The sequence below is a fragment of the Ranitomeya variabilis genome, chromosome 1 (assembly GCF_051348905.1).
Source record: "Ranitomeya variabilis isolate aRanVar5 chromosome 1, aRanVar5.hap1, whole genome shotgun sequence".
In the NCBI taxonomy this organism is placed as follows: Eukaryota; Metazoa; Chordata; class Amphibia; order Anura; family Dendrobatidae; genus Ranitomeya; species Ranitomeya variabilis.
Window position 1 is genome coordinate 643,352,557 of NC_135232.1, and position 17,953 is coordinate 643,370,509.

At 42.6% G+C, this 17,953-nt stretch overlaps 2 protein-coding genes and 1 long non-coding RNA gene across 7 annotated transcripts in view; 2 read left to right on the plus strand and 1 right to left on the minus strand.

Moving 5' to 3' along the window:
• The window catches only part of TTBK2 (tau tubulin kinase 2), a 111,387-nt gene extending 100,126 nt beyond the window's left edge, over positions 1 to 11,261 (plus strand). Inside the window, exons 16-18 of the mRNA XM_077261563.1 lie at positions 262 to 5,774; positions 5,870 to 6,215; positions 7,486 to 11,261. Of these exons, the coding sequence (XP_077117678.1) occupies positions 262 to 745 (484 nt within the window). The 3' untranslated portion in view covers positions 746 to 5,774; positions 5,870 to 6,215; positions 7,486 to 11,261. The remainder of the gene's footprint in view (positions 1 to 261; positions 5,775 to 5,869; positions 6,216 to 7,485) is intronic.
• LOC143774211 (uncharacterized) overlaps positions 1 to 16,431 on the minus strand; it is an 84,077-nt gene extending 67,646 nt beyond the window's left edge. For 2 of the 3 annotated variants that reach the window (XR_013215490.1, XR_013215491.1), the window contains exon 1: positions 15,526 to 15,597. This is a non-coding gene — a long non-coding RNA (uncharacterized LOC143774211). Of the gene's footprint in view, positions 1 to 15,525; positions 15,598 to 16,359 lie in introns of those variants that run through there. The other variant, XR_013215492.1, reaches the window with a different exon arrangement.
• CDAN1 (codanin 1) overlaps positions 15,721 to 17,953 on the plus strand; it is a 162,905-nt gene continuing 160,672 nt past the window's right edge. For all 3 annotated transcript variants that reach the window (XM_077261534.1, XM_077261543.1, XM_077261552.1), the window contains exon 1: positions 15,721 to 15,844. In XM_077261534.1, coding sequence (XP_077117649.1) covers positions 15,764 to 15,844 — 81 coding nt within the window. In that variant the 5' untranslated portion in view covers positions 15,721 to 15,763. The remainder of the gene's footprint in view (positions 15,845 to 17,953) is intronic.

A 17,953-nucleotide genomic window follows, 5' to 3' on the forward strand; every position in this document is an offset into this window, starting at 1 on the left:
CCCTGTTGTATTTGCTCAGTGCAGATCTCGGCTCCAACTCCATCTAGTAGGCCCCAATAAAGTAAAGATGAAGAGCAGCGCTTGCATCTTGACACAGTTTTGTAATTTTTTTATGTCCCAAAGTGTTTGTATGTACTGGTTCAATATTACCGACAGACAAAACCCTCATAGTAAATTGACATTTAAATTTTTTTATGTTGTAGAAATAGGATCAAATGGACTGTTATGTGCTTACTTTTCTCTTTTTTTTTTTTTCTATAGCATACGCAGATACAAGGTTTTGGGAAGCGGTAATTCTGATTCAGACCTGCTCTCCCGTCTCGCTCAGATTATTCAGAATGGGTCTCAAAAGGCACGAAGTTCTTCCCAATCCAAGAGTCCAGGTTCCCCCCACAGTCCCAAAACTCCTCCCAAGAGCCCTGTGGTTCCCAGACGAAGCCCCAGTGCTTCCCCGCGCAGCTCCTCTTTACCCCGTACTAATAGCTCTAATTCATCAAGAGTAGGAAGACCTCATCATCATGACCCCAAAAGCTCGTCTCCATATGTTGGCCGGAGCAAATCCCCACCCACCCTATCTGGTTCTTCTTCTTCAAGACGGTCCTGTCAACAGGATTATTGCTGCAGCAAACAAAGTAAGAACTTATCCAAAGGACCAGGTGGCACTCACCACTCTGCAGGGAGCAAAACCAGCCGTGGGAAATCCTCTGTCCGAGAGGTGAAAGTATCCAGTAAACTAAGCAGATAGTAGCCAGGATTTGCCGCCTCTGCATCAGTGATTTCCCCATCTCGTAATGCATGTTGTGTATGTCGCTGTATATTCCAAAAGAAAATCCAAATCAGTGTTTTTATGTTTTAAAGAAAAGACTTGAAAACCCCTTTGTTGCGTCTTCGAAGTGGGATGAATGTCTAAATAACCATTCCAGTTTTTGCCAATGGGAATCAATCAAATGGGGGAAAATGTAGAAGTTAGTGGAGTTGCAACCCAGTTTACTGTTGTCTGCCATTGACGCAAGGTTTTAATGGAATCCTGTAGAAGTTGGAAGAGAATGTCACCCTCTGAAACATGGTAACAAACATCGAGATGTGCAAAACTGTAAAAAGAAATGTCTAAAATTATGTATGAAACCAGATACAGAAAATAGTGAATATGCTGCCTAAACCGAAGCGGAAAACCTCTGTTCGTCAGTCAGATTGTTCAGATCTTCTCCAGGAATTTCTTTTTATTCCACTTCAGTTACTATACGTTTTATTTCCCATAATATTTTTTGTAGGTTTTGTTTAAGCTTTCCCATTACTTTTTTCAAAGCAAGAAAAGTACAGTCTGTTAGGTTCTTTTCATCAAATATACTGCAGTCCAATCTCACCTCTTTGAAATCATTGGGGTCTGATTGAGAGCTTTGGTAGCCTTAAATGGCACTTGTCATCAGACCAAAAGTGGCCAGTTTAGGCTCTGTATTTTATTTTCACTGCTCCCCTGAATATGTTGTTTGTTTGTTTGTTTTTTAACTCTGCCATATGGTTCCAGAGATAAGAACCTTTATATTGAATGCTAATTTTGATAGTCTTTTCTAAGGGGCGTGGCTCACAGACACACCCCAGAGGATCTTGTGAGCCATGCTACCTTCCCAAGAAGACCCATTGAAAAAGCACAACATAAAGCGGCCCATATCTCAGGAACCTTATGGCAGATTAAAAAAAAATAAAAAAAACTCAGAGGAGCAGCAGGGATAAAATAAGAGCAAAAAATGGCCACTTTTGAATTGGTGACAGGTCTTTTTTTTAAAGGGATTCTCCATTTATACATGCCTTTTGCCTTATGCTTGGAAACTATTGGCTGCCATTAGTCATTAATATAATACTTTGGCAATTATCAATTACTCGCTGCCATAATATATAGGAGCAAGAGCCTCCTGACACCATGTGAAATGTTTTCTGTATTAGGGCAAGAAAAAAAGATCAAGATGGCAGACAACCCTGACATTGCATCTAAGAGAGGTATACACTAAACGATCTACATTATTATTTAATAATAGCTTACGATTCCCGACATAGGTGAAAAAAATGCTGGTGTGTAAGGGCTCCTTGCTGGTATTCTAAAAGGCATAAAATAGTGTTTTTTCCCATGTCACTGTATACACTATAGATAAGTGCGAAAGCACCAAACCCAGAAGATTTTGTATAGGGCATTTTATTCAGTGCAGCTGACTTCAAAGTTACAATTGGCCTTAAAACATTATTATAACAAAATTATTGCATGAAAGCGGCCTTAAAGTGGCATTTAAAGGGTTGTCCGGTTAAAACTATTTACACCTGTCCATAGGAAACACGATTGTTTACAGTTTGGTGGGTGCCCAACTGCACCAATGGGCAGAATTGGCAACTTTTTTCCCAAATCGAACTGCTGGGAAGAGTGCTCAGTGCGACTGGGAAAACCAAGAACTTTTCAACCAACGGGGCACATTTTTCCGGGTTCCAAAATGAAGCGGCATATTGGATGCTCAACTGCTTCTCCTTTAATTCTCTATAGGGCTGCCATTAAAATCTGAACAAAACTCTCGGCACCCGATTTATGAATGAATTCAGTGGCAGTCAAGCATGCGCACAGCCTCTACCTTCTAAAGGTGCGTGCCCACGGCCACTACATTCTAAAGGAGCGCGCCCACGGCCACTACCTTCTAAATTAGCATGCACACGGCCCCTCCATTCTAAAGGCGCATGTGCACGGTCACTCCATTGTAAAGGAGCATGCTAACGACCCCTCTATTCTGAGGGAGCATGACACGGCCCCTCCATTCTAAAGGAGCATGTGCATGGCCACTCCACTCTAAAAGGAATAAAAGTGCCCCTTCCCAGCGATTCGATTGGGTAGAAAAATTCCAGGTTCTGCCAATCGGTGCGATCACCAGACAGCCCCATTAAATTTAACTACTTTTTAACAGCTTGTCTTTTTCTAACTTTTGCAATAGGAACCAGGCAATCTGAGATGCGTTACTGAGGTTCTCTGATTCAGAAAACTTATTTTAATGCATTTTGATACAGAACTAATGTGTGATTGACTCTATGCAGCAAAATTTCTTTAATCCAGGATCAATCGGATCCATGCTGGATAATCAGATAGTCATAGAAAAAGTATATCAAACTCACCTGTAAAGGATAGGGAACCTTCAGAAAGAAAACCCCGAAATGCAAAACACACAATTTGCTATTTTTACTTAGTTTTTCTTTTTTTTTTTTTTTAAAGCTGTCTCCTCTCACAAAACCCCACATAAATTGTGGTTTTGTTCTGCATTATCAGCTACGGACACTTCCCAATACAGGAATGTTTTTTTGTTTTTTTTTTGGTCTATGAAGCCTTTAGGGATCATATTTTTTAATTTTATTGATCCAAGTTCCATTATTTTGGCTGTTGCGGTACCCTGGCGTCAACCTATTCAGTCTATGGACTCTGTTCACCCCCTATCCTTATGTATAATTTTTTTTTTTTTTTTAAGCTACTGATAGCCTAGGTAATATCCTATTAAAACTCATCTCAGTAATGGCTGTGCTGCATGCTTGGTAATGTGAGAAACCGTGATGTGGTTGCCCAAAACCCTGAGCCGGCTCGGGACCCTGACGAGAGGCGCTGGCATCACTTGATGATGTTCTGCAGGGGCGCATACATTGAATGTATGTCGGAGTCCGCCTATATACCCACAGGCATTTCTGTGTATGCAGCTAATTGCATGATGCTTTTACCTAGAGATATCATATAAACCATTTTCTGCTCCTTGCATTACTTGTGGCTTTTTGCTACATAAATGGCTTATTTAGGATATACAATGGAAATTTTTATTTTTCTTGAAATTTAAAAAAAAATTCTTTTACTTGCATCTGTTATCCTATAGTAGCCATGAGCTTTTTTTAACCTCTGCTGTGCTGGAGGAACATTGCTTGTTGTCTATAGCACTGCAGGGGCTTTGGGGGTAGGGAGGGGTTTAACATAGGAGACATTATAAGTGTGGGGTTTTCTAGCCATCCTATCCTGAACAAGCTGCAACCTTATCCCTTATCCCCCCCCATACCTTTGTATTATATTGTACAGTAAGTTCTGTCACTATAACAGCATGTTCGAATCTAAAATTATATTCTATATACATATTTATAAATATATATGTAAAAAACAAATATATATATGATACGGTAAAGGCATATCAAAAACTCATTCTACATTGGTAGACTGGAGACAATAAAACCTCCTTTTTACTTGAGTCTGAAAAAAATAGTTTTGATCTTTTTTTGTCTCAATGTATAAGCAAAAATACATTCCCAGATTGGCAAACTTTTCTATCTAAGGGAACATACACGCAAGTGTTTTTTTTTTTTTGTGCTGATATTCAACCAGTATACTAAGCTGAAATCTACATGAAACACACACACACACACACACACACACACACACACACACACACACACACACACACACACACACACACACACACACACACTTTTCAACAAGTGACACTTTGCTTATTCAGAGGAGTTATCCTGGACTTTTCTGTTGTTCTCATCGCCGATCTCTCCCAACTCCAAGCGGTCGCAGATGGTGATTCGGCAGCTTCCGGCCACGTCTCATCGACAGAGCAAGGGGCTTCTCTTCCACTCTGCTCTGTTGATGGGCTGTGACTGCCAACATGCTGATTGACAGCCGGATCCCTGCTGCCTCATTGCGGGGAGCTGGCTGTCAACCAGCAGGATGTCGGCAGTAACACCCCCTTGACAGAGCAACCTGGGATAGAATAAAACTGCTCTGTTGACGTGAAATAGCAGAATAGCCGGCGGCAGTGGCCTGTGATTTGTCTGGGCCATCGTCGAGTAGACCTGCTTGTTAGTTCTTCGGCCTATAGAAAAAAAAAATGCCCTGGATAACCCCTTTAAGCGGTTTGTGTCCAGAAACTACAGCAGGTAGCCTAATTCAATCAAGCTTGTGCGCCATCTGCAGTTCAAACTGCTGTGGATTTCCGTGCAAATACACATCCACCAAGGAACCTCTGCCTAATATTACCTCTAACCCTATTCTACCAAGTCCACTGCAAATATGAAGGGTCGGCAATAGATTCTTGAATTGTTTTATTTGTTTATATATTTTAATTGTATTTATAAATTAAGTGTCTCTTAAACACAATCTACTCTTACAGTGTTCTTAAGGTGCGTAACGTGTAGGGATACAAGCTCTTCCACCGATGAATTGCCCATCGTAAATGTATTTTTTTTCACCATAGCTCCCAAATTGAGTGTGCCCTATATTAATGTTAGAGTCCAGCACTAATGTATCCACCAGGCAACTTTACAGCAAGGCCGAGCGCTAGGGACAATTGTCGGATTCCGGACTCGTCTAAGATAAAATATATTATTTTTTAGTTTATAGGCCATGTGAATCATGAACTTGTCATGTTTGTCAGAGCTATTGTAAGTGGCTGAACATATTATTTTATGAAGTGGAAACCCCTTTATGACCCCATTAGGTCATTTGGAAATGTAAATTTGCAACTTTGCAGTACGTAGAAAAGGCTGCACTATTGCCACCTGTAAATGCAAAAAAAAAAAGGCTGCAGATTATTCGAACGGTATGACGGCGCAATGTGGTGCTGTGGGGGCCATGCATTCTGCATATCGGAGCTACAGGCTAAATTGATTGCTGTACGATCTTTGGATGAGCAATCGCTATGTTTAAAGGGAACCTGTCATCTGATTCCAACTGCGTTCAGGATGAATCTGAGCCGGAATGGATGATTACAGTTATATATATTTTTCTCTGAACAGGCCAGCCAGCACTTAATAACAAGAATAAAAAGATTTGGCAGAGGGCAAAACTAGTCCCGTCTGGCCCCAGGTTGCCAGAGGTGATTGACAGGTGTCTACCTTAGAGAGAGACCTGTCAATCAGCTCTAGCAGCTCTTTGAGAAGCTTGCCATGGTAGTGGCATTGGGTTAGCCTCATCCCTCCTTACGGCGTGCACCGTGAATCAGATAGCAGGTCCCCCTTTAAAGGGATTGTCAGTAATTGGACGACTTCTGCTTTATCAATTCAAAGACCCTTAGAAAACTAAAACCATTTATACCTGCCTCCCACAATGGTGCTGCTTTTCGTGACATTGCTGTCTCACATGACCACTGCAGTCAATCAGCGGCTTTTACTGTTTGGAAGAGTGGACATCTGCGTAAAGAAACACTCTAAGGGTACGTTCACACAGGACTTTTTTGCTGCTTTTTTTTTTGCTGCTTTTTTTTATGCTAATTTAGGTGCGTTTTTTTGGTGCGTTTTTGGTGCGTTTTTTGGGTACGTTCACACAGGACTTTTTTGCTGCATATTTTTGCTGCAGATTTTTGCTGCTTTTTTTATGCCAATTTTCAGCTGCTAGGACACCTCACAATGGCTCTTCACACCTTACTACCAGGAACTCCCTCACAATAGATCACAATCAGGACACCTCACAATGGCTCTTCACACCTCACAATGGCTCACAATGGCTCTTCACACCTCACTACCAGGAACTCCCTCACAATAGATCACAATCAGGACACCTCCCAATGGCTCTTCACACCTCACAATGGCTCACAATGGCTCTTCACACCTCACTACCAGGAACTCCCTCACAGTAGATCACAATCAGGACACCTCACAATGGCTCTTCACACCTCACAATGGCTCACAATGGCTCTTCACACCTCACTACCAGGAACTCCCTCACAATAGATCACAATCAGGACACCTCACAATGGCTCTTCACACCTTACAATGGCTCACAATGGCTCTTCACACCTCACTAACCACACCTCTAAGCTCTTGGCTGTGAGATCCCTTCCTGCTGGCCATGATTTTCTGCACAAAAAACGCAGCAAATAATGCTACATGCGTTTTTTCAGCGTTTTTGCAGCGTTTTTTTCATCACCCATTCAAGTCAATGGGTGAAAAAACGCTGCAAAAACGCAGCAAAAACGCTGAAAGAAGTGACATGCCCTATGTCCAAAAAAAGCAGCAAAGCAGAAAAAACTGATCAAACAAAAAACCAACGTGTGTGCATGAGATTTCTGAAATCTCATAGGCTTTACTGGTACTGTAAAAAGCAGCTGAAAATTAGCATAAAAAAAAGCAGCAAAAAAAAGCAGCAAAAAAGTCCTGTGTGAACGTACCCTAAGGCTACGTTCACATTAGCGTTGTGCGGCGCAGTGTCGGGCGCAGCCGCGGTGACGCATGCGTCATGCTCCCCTATATTTAACATGGGGGGGCGTATGGACATGCGTTGTCTTGCGTTTTGTGACGCATGCGTCATTTTGGCGCAACTGTCAGGGCGCAGAGGACGCTGCATGATGCAGTTTTTTCTGCGCCAAAAATCATGCAAAAAATGAACGCATGCGTCACAAAACGTGTTGTGCAAGCGTTTTGCATGCGTTGTACGTTGCGTCGCCGACGCTGCACAGCACAACGCAAATGTGAACGTAGCCTTAGGCTGTATGCACACGTTGCGGATTTTCCTGCGGATCCGCAGTGGATTTGGCCCTGCGGATTCGCAGCTGTTTTCCATGCATAGTACAGTGCCATGTAAACCTATGGAAAACCAAATCCGCAGTGCACATGCTGCGGAAAAAAACACGCAGAAACGCAGCGGTGTTTTTTCCGCAGCTTGTCAATTCTTTGTGCAGATTCCGCAGCAGTTTACATCTGCTCCTCAATAGGAATCCGCAGGTGTAAAACCGCAGGTGGAATCCGCACAAAAAACGCTGTAAATCCTCGGGTAATACACCGTGCGGTTTACCTGCAGATTTTGCAAAAACAGTGCGGAAAAATCCGCACACCAATCTGCAACGTGTGCACATAGCCTAAGGAGGTGGAAAACAAATATTTTTAATCTGGTCAAAATATTTTTCCAATTTTCTTTGTTCGTCTGATCCATTATAGGCAAATATCTTGTCCTCAGATCAGACGGACATCCTGGTATTTGTCCAATATCAGAAATGTGTAATAACACTGTATACGGAAAACCATAATATGAAGAAAAAAAAATCTTTTTATGATGTCTGAACATTAGGGGAGATTTTTCATGAGTGGATTTTTTTTTGTTTAAAGTCAGAGGCTACTTGCAGTTATTTGCGCCAAATTTTGCAAAAAAAAAAAAAAGTTTGATAAATTTGGAACATCTTTATATATTACACTTTTGGCTAGAGAGGTGACTCTATTCGCTATTCCCCTATCTTTTACGTTTTTAAAAAGTGGCAAAAGTGGCGTAAAATTGCAAATTTGTTTTTGCACACACATGTTGTTGTAATCAAATTCTGCATTTTTTTTTCATGCCAAAACAATGTCTTTTAAAAACCTCAAGTGTTTCGCCGACTGTCTGTATTTCCCTTACTGTTACTCTTGAATGTAATTAAATGTGAATTTCTGCCTGATCTTTTAAAGATGTGTAATATCTCAGTACTATGTTCTATTTTTTTTATTTTTCATAAAGTAGCAGGGTTTTTTTTTTTTTAGTATTTTTTTTTTATTTAAAGAAATGTTATCATATGCAATTCTGCCGGTTCTTAAAAATAAGTAACTTCCTAATGTCCGGATTATGTAGTTTATAATCTCCTGAATATAATATAAATATGTACATAGAAAGATTGTGATGCGTGTAAAAGGATAATATTGTCTTAACGTTCATCTACCATTTTGTTTTTATGCCGTTTGTTATTTTCTACTCGTTTTAAGGCTATGTAATTAATAGACTGCTGTAAAAAATACAAAAAAAAACTATCGTGCAGCCGCCATGTCTTCCTATGGGGGAAAAAAATTGTTGACAGTGCAACAATCGCAAAAGCAATTGTGACTTGGTTGCACAATTACACTCCTATGAGGATACACTGAGGTTGCACGACTGTTGTGATTTGCCGCAATATGACCAAATGTTGCCATATAGCCCTAGGGCTGGTTTACGAGGTTGTATCTAGGGTCATCATCCCCTTCCATTTTCTTTTTCCTAAACTAATCCAGAACTAATTGCAGTAGGAAGAAAGAAAATGTTTCCTTTAGTAGCTTATCCTCTTATAACAGTGACCTCTAATATGACCGTGTAAATCAATCATGCTAAGGACAGTCGGATCTCTGCTGCCTCACTGCGGGGAGCCCGTCTGTCAATCCGCATGATGTCGGCAGTCTCGCCGATAATTGATCCTGTATAAAAATGTATTCTTGCATTTATTTATTATTCTGTTTTCATTATTTGAGGTACTAACTCTTTTTTCCATAATTGGGATCGGGTCATCCATTAATGGAAAAGTTGAATATGCACTTTTTTTTCTATTTTATGTTGTTTTTTTTTGTGTTGTTTTCTTGCAATTCTGGTTGCAACTGTGACATAACATTTTAAAATTGCTGCTATATTGTATTTATTATGTTTAATTTGTATGTTTTTTGCTTTTTATTTGCAGCAATTCATTTGAGCTTTTATTGTGTTGTTTACATATAAATGAGGTTTGCCATGTCTCCAGATCCATAAAAAAATGAATCGACTAAATATGGGTTAAAATAAAAAAAACATATATATTAACTTTAAGATCAAAGCAGCAGTACCCTCATCCTCCAATATAGCGGTCAACTCAAAATTTGACTGCAAAACACCAATACAAACACTAATTATTAAGTTTCTAAAAAGTACGTTTTTTTTTCTAATTTTAAATTAATTTTAAAAGTTTTTTAAAGTAATAAACTTTAAAAAGGAAACTTTGCAGACAATGTAAAAAGTTTGACAACTGCAAAAATAGTAATTCTATCATATCATTTTCTTTGTTCTCCCTCTTTTTACAATCAGAATTGATCTGATTATAAACTCCAGGACTGTATGGTATTAAAGATAGCGTAAAGGTGGCTTTTTTTTTTTTTTTGCATTTCTTTGCTTTTGTTTTTTTTTTTACTGCAGAAAAAAAGTGAATGAGATTTCAAAAATCTAATTCACGCTTTTTTTTTCGTTTTTTCTTTTTTTTAGCTGCTGTAAAAAAATAAAAGAAAACCCTGTAAGCAAAAAGACAGATTGTAAGCAGCGGTTTTCCTGCCACCACTTTAATTTTTGTCACAGGGAAAAGAAACTGCTGCAAAAACTCGATATCTGAACATACCCTTAGGGCTCATTCAGATGTCCGATTTGATTTTCACAAATAGCAATCACTCCTGTTATAGATTATGAAGCCATTCACATGTCTGTGATTTTTCTTGGACTGAGATGCCCACGGAAAGTTGCGGAGACATGTCCGATTTTGATCAAAATTAACGATGCAAGTCCATAAAACAAAAAAATAGAACTGCATTCAGATTAAATCCAAGCGCGGTCTTATTTTCGCTGACTTTCCAAATGGTGGCAGTCGATAATTTTATTTGTTTTAATTTCTCCACGTATGAGAAAATGGGATGACCCTTATACCACACTCTGATCGGAATGATCGGTCCTTTCTCTTGTACATGGAAAAATCGTACATCTGAATGAGCCCTTGGCATATCCCAAGGAGATGCGCAACTGACGGACACAGGCAATTTTAACTCCACTTTAGTCTGTAGTAATTAAAGTAATTATAGAAAACAAATTTAATTTCCCTATGATCCAGTTGATTGAATCAAGAAGAATTAATTCCAAAGCTATAATAAAAGAATTTCCATTTTTGCATTTTTCTAAAAGTTTAGCCTGTGTTCTGCAATGTATTTTTAACCTGATTTTTCCCATTTTCATGAAAAAAAAACCCAAGGTGCAAACTAAGTTAAAGTTGTAGCGTCACGTTAAATGTTATGACAAAATTAATTGCAACAATTCATAGGATGGTGCAAGTAAAAACCTGATACATTGCAGCTTATGTTGCATTTGGAGGATACATAATTACACATGGGGTATTTTTCTTCATTTTTTTTTTATTTCTAGATTTGTGTTCTGCACAACTTGGTTTGCTATCTTCACAAGCCATTTGTGTTATTTGGGGGCCAAAAGCAGAGTAAGATCAGGTCTCTTATCTGGCTGCAGTCATTGTAACCGAGCATTACAAGTAAGAGGCGAGGGTGGTGGGAAAAAAACGAAAAAGAAAAAAAAAAAGAGAAAAAAAATAAACAGGCTTTTACTACTTCATCCCAAATTAAATTTGTTCCATTTCTGCTTGGAGGGTAAAAACTGTGCCAACGATTCAGGTACATGCTTTATTTATTTATTTTTAGTTTTTTTTTCTCCCCCGAATGTGTAAAGATTAAATAAAAAATGATTCAACGATTGTTGTTTGATTTTCTGTTTACTGAAATAGGGAAATGTATAAATGTGCATGCAGCTATTTATTAATTTGTCAATTCTACAATCCAAACTATCCATCATTACATGGCTCTCTTAGATCTGATGATATTGGTGAAATCCTTGTTTGTATGGTGTCATATCCATCTTGAAAGTTTTTCTTAATATTAGTATTTTAGAAGTCTAGCTCTAATATGCCCATTCTGACATGGGTTTTCAGTGTAAATCCACCTGCCTTCTCAGGTCTCAGAGATCTATTTAATTGTGTATACAGATTGTATTGGGAAATCTAGTACCCGATCTTGTTTAAAGGTTGTGAACTCCTTTTGTCATGGAAAACTTGATTTTTTTTTTACATATTGGTAGTTACTAGTGATGAGCGAATGTGCTGGGATAAGGTGTTATCTGAGCATGCTCTGGTGCTAACAGTGTGTCTTCAGAGTGCTCGAAAAATATGTTCGAGTCCTCATGGCTGCATGTCTCATGGCTGTTCGACAGCTACAACACATGCAGGGATTATCTGTTAGACAGTCGCAACACATGCATGGATTGCCTAATGGCAGTAAGACATGTAGCTGCAAGTACTCGAACATATTTTGCAAGCATTCCGAAGACACTCGGTTATCACCAGAGCATGCTCAGATAACACCTTATCCCAGCACATTTGCTCATCACTATCTTTCACAGCTCCATAATGGAAAGTTTAGCAATCCTGCATGCCTTTTTCAATCTAAAAAATGATGAGTTGTTTGGGGAATGTTTCCACTTACCCTGTGCCACATCCAATCCTTATTATTTCATCTGAAGAGGTGTGCCAGGTATATAGCTACAGGTGGGTTGTATACACAGGTAGCCCTCTAGTACCTCACGGTTCGGGCCAGATTAGTGCATACCGGAGTTTAATACGGTTAGAATATTTTTTTTAAGCATAAGTCAATATTCCCTTAAAGGGATCCTCCAGGCCTGATCAACTGAAGACCTGTCCGCAGGCCATCTTGAATGGGAGATAAAGCACAGTTCTCGGCAGCAATGTACAGAGCTGATGTGTTCCAACTCCTACACTGTGTACATCAAGCCACGCCAAAATGGATCTCAGCTGATTGGTCGGGGTTTTGGTTGTGGGGAAATCTCATCAAGTGTCACATTTGGTGACTTATGTGTAAAGGCTGCGAAGAGAACACTGTAGTCCAGAAAAATGTATACATGCATGGCTGCCAGGTCCTGGGTCCATGGCGTCATTACTGATCGCCATCAACATTTCTCCAAGTGCCATCTTGATTCTCTCACCATAGGAGGGGGGATCAGGGACAGTGTAGTAGTTTTTCAATTGGTAGACTTGTGTATTCTGGGTCTTACTTCCTGGTTAAAGATCACAAGATCCACAACTCAACAGGAAAAAGCTGTCTCTTCCCAGCACCTCATCTTCCTGTTACTAGATTACAATATGCAAATTTCCTCTTCAGAGAGAAAGTGGATTTGAACTCTAGCCCCAACTATTGGAAGCAGTGATCCTAAAAGTCAATATTGACCCTTTAACGAGCTTTACCACACGACTTAGGATAAAAGCCAAATCAGAATACACAATTTTCAGAAGCGTTTCAGGGTGTTGCCCCCACCTCAGTGCAAAGCAAGAGCTCTGATTTGGCTGTATCTGAGAGGCTGTGCTCTAAGGGTGCGTGTCCACGTTCAGGATGGCCGGCGGCATCGCCGCTAAGCCCTGCCCCCTTTCTGGGACGCGATGATGCCGGATGTGTTAACTGTACACATCCGGGATCATCGCTCTCTCCCATAGGGCCCTGTGATATTACTTGCGGCGACGCAGCGTCGCCGCAGGTAGCACGGACATGCTGCGATCTGAAAAGACGCGCAGCATGTCCGGAGTTGCAGGGAAGTCGGATGCGTGTTTCCACGCATAGTGGACACGGGATTTCATAAAATCCCCTCCACTATGCTGGAACATCTGGACGCTGCGTGTTTGACGCTGCAGCTCTGCGCAGCGTCAAACAAGCAGCGTTTACTGACTGTGGACACGTACCCTAAGGGTATGTGCACACGTTGCGGATTAGCGTAAAGGTACCGTCACATTTAGCGACGCTGCAGCGATCTAGACAATCCCGATCGCTGCAGCGTCACTGTGTGGTCGCTGGAGAGCTGTCACACAGACAGCTCTCCAGCGACCAACTATGCGAAGTCCCCGGGTAACCATCGGGTTACTAAGCGCAGGGCCGCGCTTAGTAACCCGATGTTTACCCTGGTTACCAGTGAAGACATCGCTGAATCAGCGTCACACACGCCGACTCAGCGATGTCTACGGGAGATCCAGCGACGAAATAAAGTTCTGGCCTTTCTGCTCCGACCAACGATGTCACAGCAGGATCCTGATCGCTGCTGCGTGTCAAACACAACGATATCGTTCAGTGTGAAGGTACCTTTAGGAATTTCTGGTGCGGATTCTTCCTCTCTTGGCAGAAAATGCACCTGCGGATTTGTTGCGTTTTTTTGTGCGGTTCCGCAGTGTTTTTTTGTGCGTTTTTGCTGCAGTTTTCTTGCGGATTTGCTGTGGTTTTTACCCCTGCGGTTTTCTATAATGGAATGGGTACAAAAACGCTGCAGATTCACAGTGACATGCTACTTCTTTTAAACCGCAGCGTTTCCGCAGTGGATTTTTCTCTCTCATTGATTTACATTGTACTGTAAATCAATTGCGGATCTGCAGCATTTCTGCACCTCAAAAAACACTGCACATCCGCAGAGAATCCACGTGTGCACATACCCTAAGGCCATGTTCACATTTTGTGGGTTTTACCGCGGATCAGCGGCGTTTCTGTAGCTGCGGGTCCGCAGCAGTTTCCATAGCGTTTACATTTACATGTAAACCCTATGGAAACCGCAATCCGCTGTGCACATGCTGTGGGAAAAACTGCGCAGAAACGCAGCGGTTTACAACCCGCAGCATGTCACTTCTTTGTGCAGAATCGCTGCGATTCTGCACCCATAGGAAAGCATTGATCCACTTACTTCCCGCATGGGGCTGTGCCCACGATGTGGGAAGTAAGTGGATAATGTGCGGGTGGTACCCGGGGTGGAGGAGAGGAGACTCCTATAATAATAATATAATAATAATAATAATGCTATACTCACCTCTCAGCGCTGCATGCGGCTGTCCGGTCTCAGAGTTGCTGTGCGAGCAGGACCTTCGGTCACGTCGCGGTCACATAACCGTGATGACGCCGCGGTCACATGACCGTGACGTCACGAAGGTCCTTCTCGCACAGCATCTTTGGAACCGGACCGCCGCGTGCAGCGCCGAGGAGATCGGGACATCAGAGGGTGAGTATAACCATTTTTTATTATTTTTAACATTACTATTGATGCTGCATATTGCTGCATATGCAGCATCAATAGTATAGGAGTAATCCCGCAGCGGAAACCGCAAAACTAACCGCGATAAATCTGCAGGGATAACCGCAGCGGTTTTTCCCTGCAGATTTATCAAATCCGCTGCGGGAAAACCCGCAGCGCACGCCGCAAAGTGTGCACATAGCCTAAGGGGTAACAGCTCTTCTTAAAAGGAGCCTGTCACCTGAATTTGGCGGGACAGGTTTGCGGTCATATGGGTGGAGTTTTTGGGTGTTTGATTCAGCCTTTTCTTACCCGCTGGCCGCAATATTTGATTGAAGTTCATGCTGTGTCCTCCGTAGTACACGCCTGCGCAAGGCAATCTTGCCTTGCGCATGCACAGTATGCTTTGCCCAACTGAGGGCAAAATGGAAAAGCATTAGTGCGCCTGCGCCGGCGCACTATGTCCCGGAACACAGCGAAATACATGTAGCCCCAGCATAAGAATGTCTTCATGTTCGAGGACCTTTCTCTTAGACCAATTTTTAGGCAAAAATAGATGCACGTTTATCTGAATTTTTTAAATAAATGTTGCATTGTTTGACCCCGGCACTTGCCCAGTTTTGGTGACTGCTGGCGCTGGGCCCCACTTCTCCTATGGCGAGTGATTATCTTATGCCACATGAGCGCTGCAGCCCGTCAGCAGATTCTGACGGATTGCAGTCCTCACCCTACCATACATTGTGTGAAAGAAGTTCCATCAGATCAGAGGTTGCTGATGGGCTCACGTGGCATAACACCGGGCAGCCCCTGCTGGGCTGCAGCGCTCACGTGGCATAACACCGGGCAGCCCCTGATGGGCTGCAGCGCTCACGTGGCATAACACCGGGCAGACCCTGATGGGCGACTACATCATTGAAGAAGGCGTTATCCAAGTAGTAGCCATTTCCTCCGCCCTCCAGCTCCGTAGTAGACCCCTCTCAAGGCTCTCATCACTGTAGCTGCTAGAGCACTGGCAGACAAGGCTCAACAGAAAGCCACGCCCACATGTGACCAGCATACCACTTTGACCCCGCCCCTTCCCGTCAATACACGTGTGTCTAACTCCGCCCTGCGCGTGACGTTAGTGGATGGCGCGCGAGGCTCGGAATGGCGGCCGTGCTGGAGCTGCTGCTGCAGGAGCGGGTGACGGTGGACGCGGTGCTGCTCTGGGTGACGCACACGACGCAGGTAGAGCCGGGCCGCACACGTCAGCTGTTATCTGTGGCCGCGGCCGTTATGTGCCCGTGCTTTATGGCGGGAGTTTTACCTCAGAAGTTAGCGGCGGCTGTAGACTCGTCCATGGAGCCTGCACGCTCCTGTGTCTGCAGTACAGCTGCTGGCTCTGTGTATGTACGCCCCTCGTGCCAAGTGCAACCCCCCCCCCCAAAAAAAAAATGTCAAATCCCACGTCACCTCATATGGGTCCGCTGAGGTCAATAGTGCTACATCTCCTTGGTGATGGTCACCATGGCAGCAAGCACACTGTCTGGGGTAACTATAGTGGGTGCATGGGTTACAGTCCCTGCAGGGCTCTGGGGATAGGGGGACCCCAAACCTGCCAGGCACACCCCCTGCACATAATGTTTGTGGGCACAATGGGCAGACTTTTCCCCAACTGCAGGAAGGGCCGAGTCCTGGTCTGGTGGGGAACAAGTCTGTGGCCTGGCTGGGTGCGGTGCCTGAGTCTTCAGCTTGCGGGGTACCTGAATCCTGGGGTCTGAAATGTAGAAATAAAGGCATTCTGCGCTCCCTCACTGCCGCTCTGTGGTTCCCCGCCATATATTTCTAGTGATGGTTGGACCATTGCGACGACACTGCAGCAAATGGCCAGTCAGCCTCTTGCACATCGTTCCTTTAGGATCTGTCCTCACCCAGGCAGGTGATGCAGACACGGGATGGTAGTAATCCAAATTGGACATGTATAGAAAGGGTTAACGCGTTGGGTAGTGTATTATTTTTTCTTCACCCTGTATTTGTATCATTTTTGTTTCTGCAAAGATGCCATACATTTTTAAGGTGTTGTCAAGGACAATTTTATTTATTTACTATGAGCCTAAAAACTAACAGGCAGTTAGAAGCAGCAATCACCTGCCTCTTGTACCCAGCACTGGCTCAGAGCAGTCACCGACCTCTCCTGCCGGCAATTCAGCTGCTCCACTTCAACAGAGCAGCTGTTCTTCTTTCGGGCCGCTGTCGGCAGGATGTGACTGCTGACATTCTGATTGACAGCCGTCTCTGCAGTGAGGCGTTGGGGAGCTGGCTGTCAATCGGCATGACATCAGCACGCCGTGTCAAATGCGCAGCCTGGAAAAAGATCTGCTCTGCTAACATTGAGCAGCTGAATCATCAGCAAGTGGTGGCAGATATCGGCAGGGAGTTAGCAATTACCTGCCTGTTAAATCTTAGGCCCTTGGTAAAAAAGAATTAATAAAAATAATGTTCCTGCACAACCCCTTTAAATTGGTTTACAGGTTTTGGAAACCTCTGATCTCCCTTCTGCCACTTGTTTAAAAAAAAAAAAAAAACAAAAACCCCAAAACTTTCTTTACTCATCCTCCCCGGGTCCAGCACTGAGGTCTGCATCACGGCCCCAAATGTCTGCAGCACGCCACATAGGCAACTTGGGCAGAGCCGACTGCTGTGTAATTGGGTGAGTTTTTGAAACTTCAAAACAACACAGCTTGTTACCCTGACAGCAAAGTAGGTGAGGTTTCTTTAAATCTCACACCCAGTGTGCCCCCTTTTTTTTTTTGTTTTGTTACGTTGCTAAAATTGACCTGCAGTGCTTTTTTAAATCCACAACATGTCAGTTTCTTTTGTAGTAAGTATGCTGTTAATTTTTTCCCATAGACTTGCATGAGATGAGAAAAGTCTACAGCTTCTAAAACTTAAAGGGGTATTCCCATCTCCAAAATCCTACCCCAGTATGTAGTAGGTGTAATATTAGCAAATACCTCCAGTTAGAAATGTAGTATAGTTCTTCTGATTCGCTATGTCTCTTTCCTCATGTGCAGGGTATTGCAGGACCTAAGGTATCCATGGTTATGACAACTGATATAGTGACAGTTAGCCAGTTGCTAGTGGTCGTAACCATGGATACCTAAGGTCCTGCACATAGAGACATAGCGAATTAGAAAAACTATACTATATTTGTAATTGGAGGTATTAGCTAATATTATTACACCTACTACATATTGGGATAGGATCTCGGAGATGGGAATACACCTTTAAGCATATTTAGTGTATTGTCCTCAACTAATTCAGTAAAAATGTATGTAATCTGCTCCCCACATTATC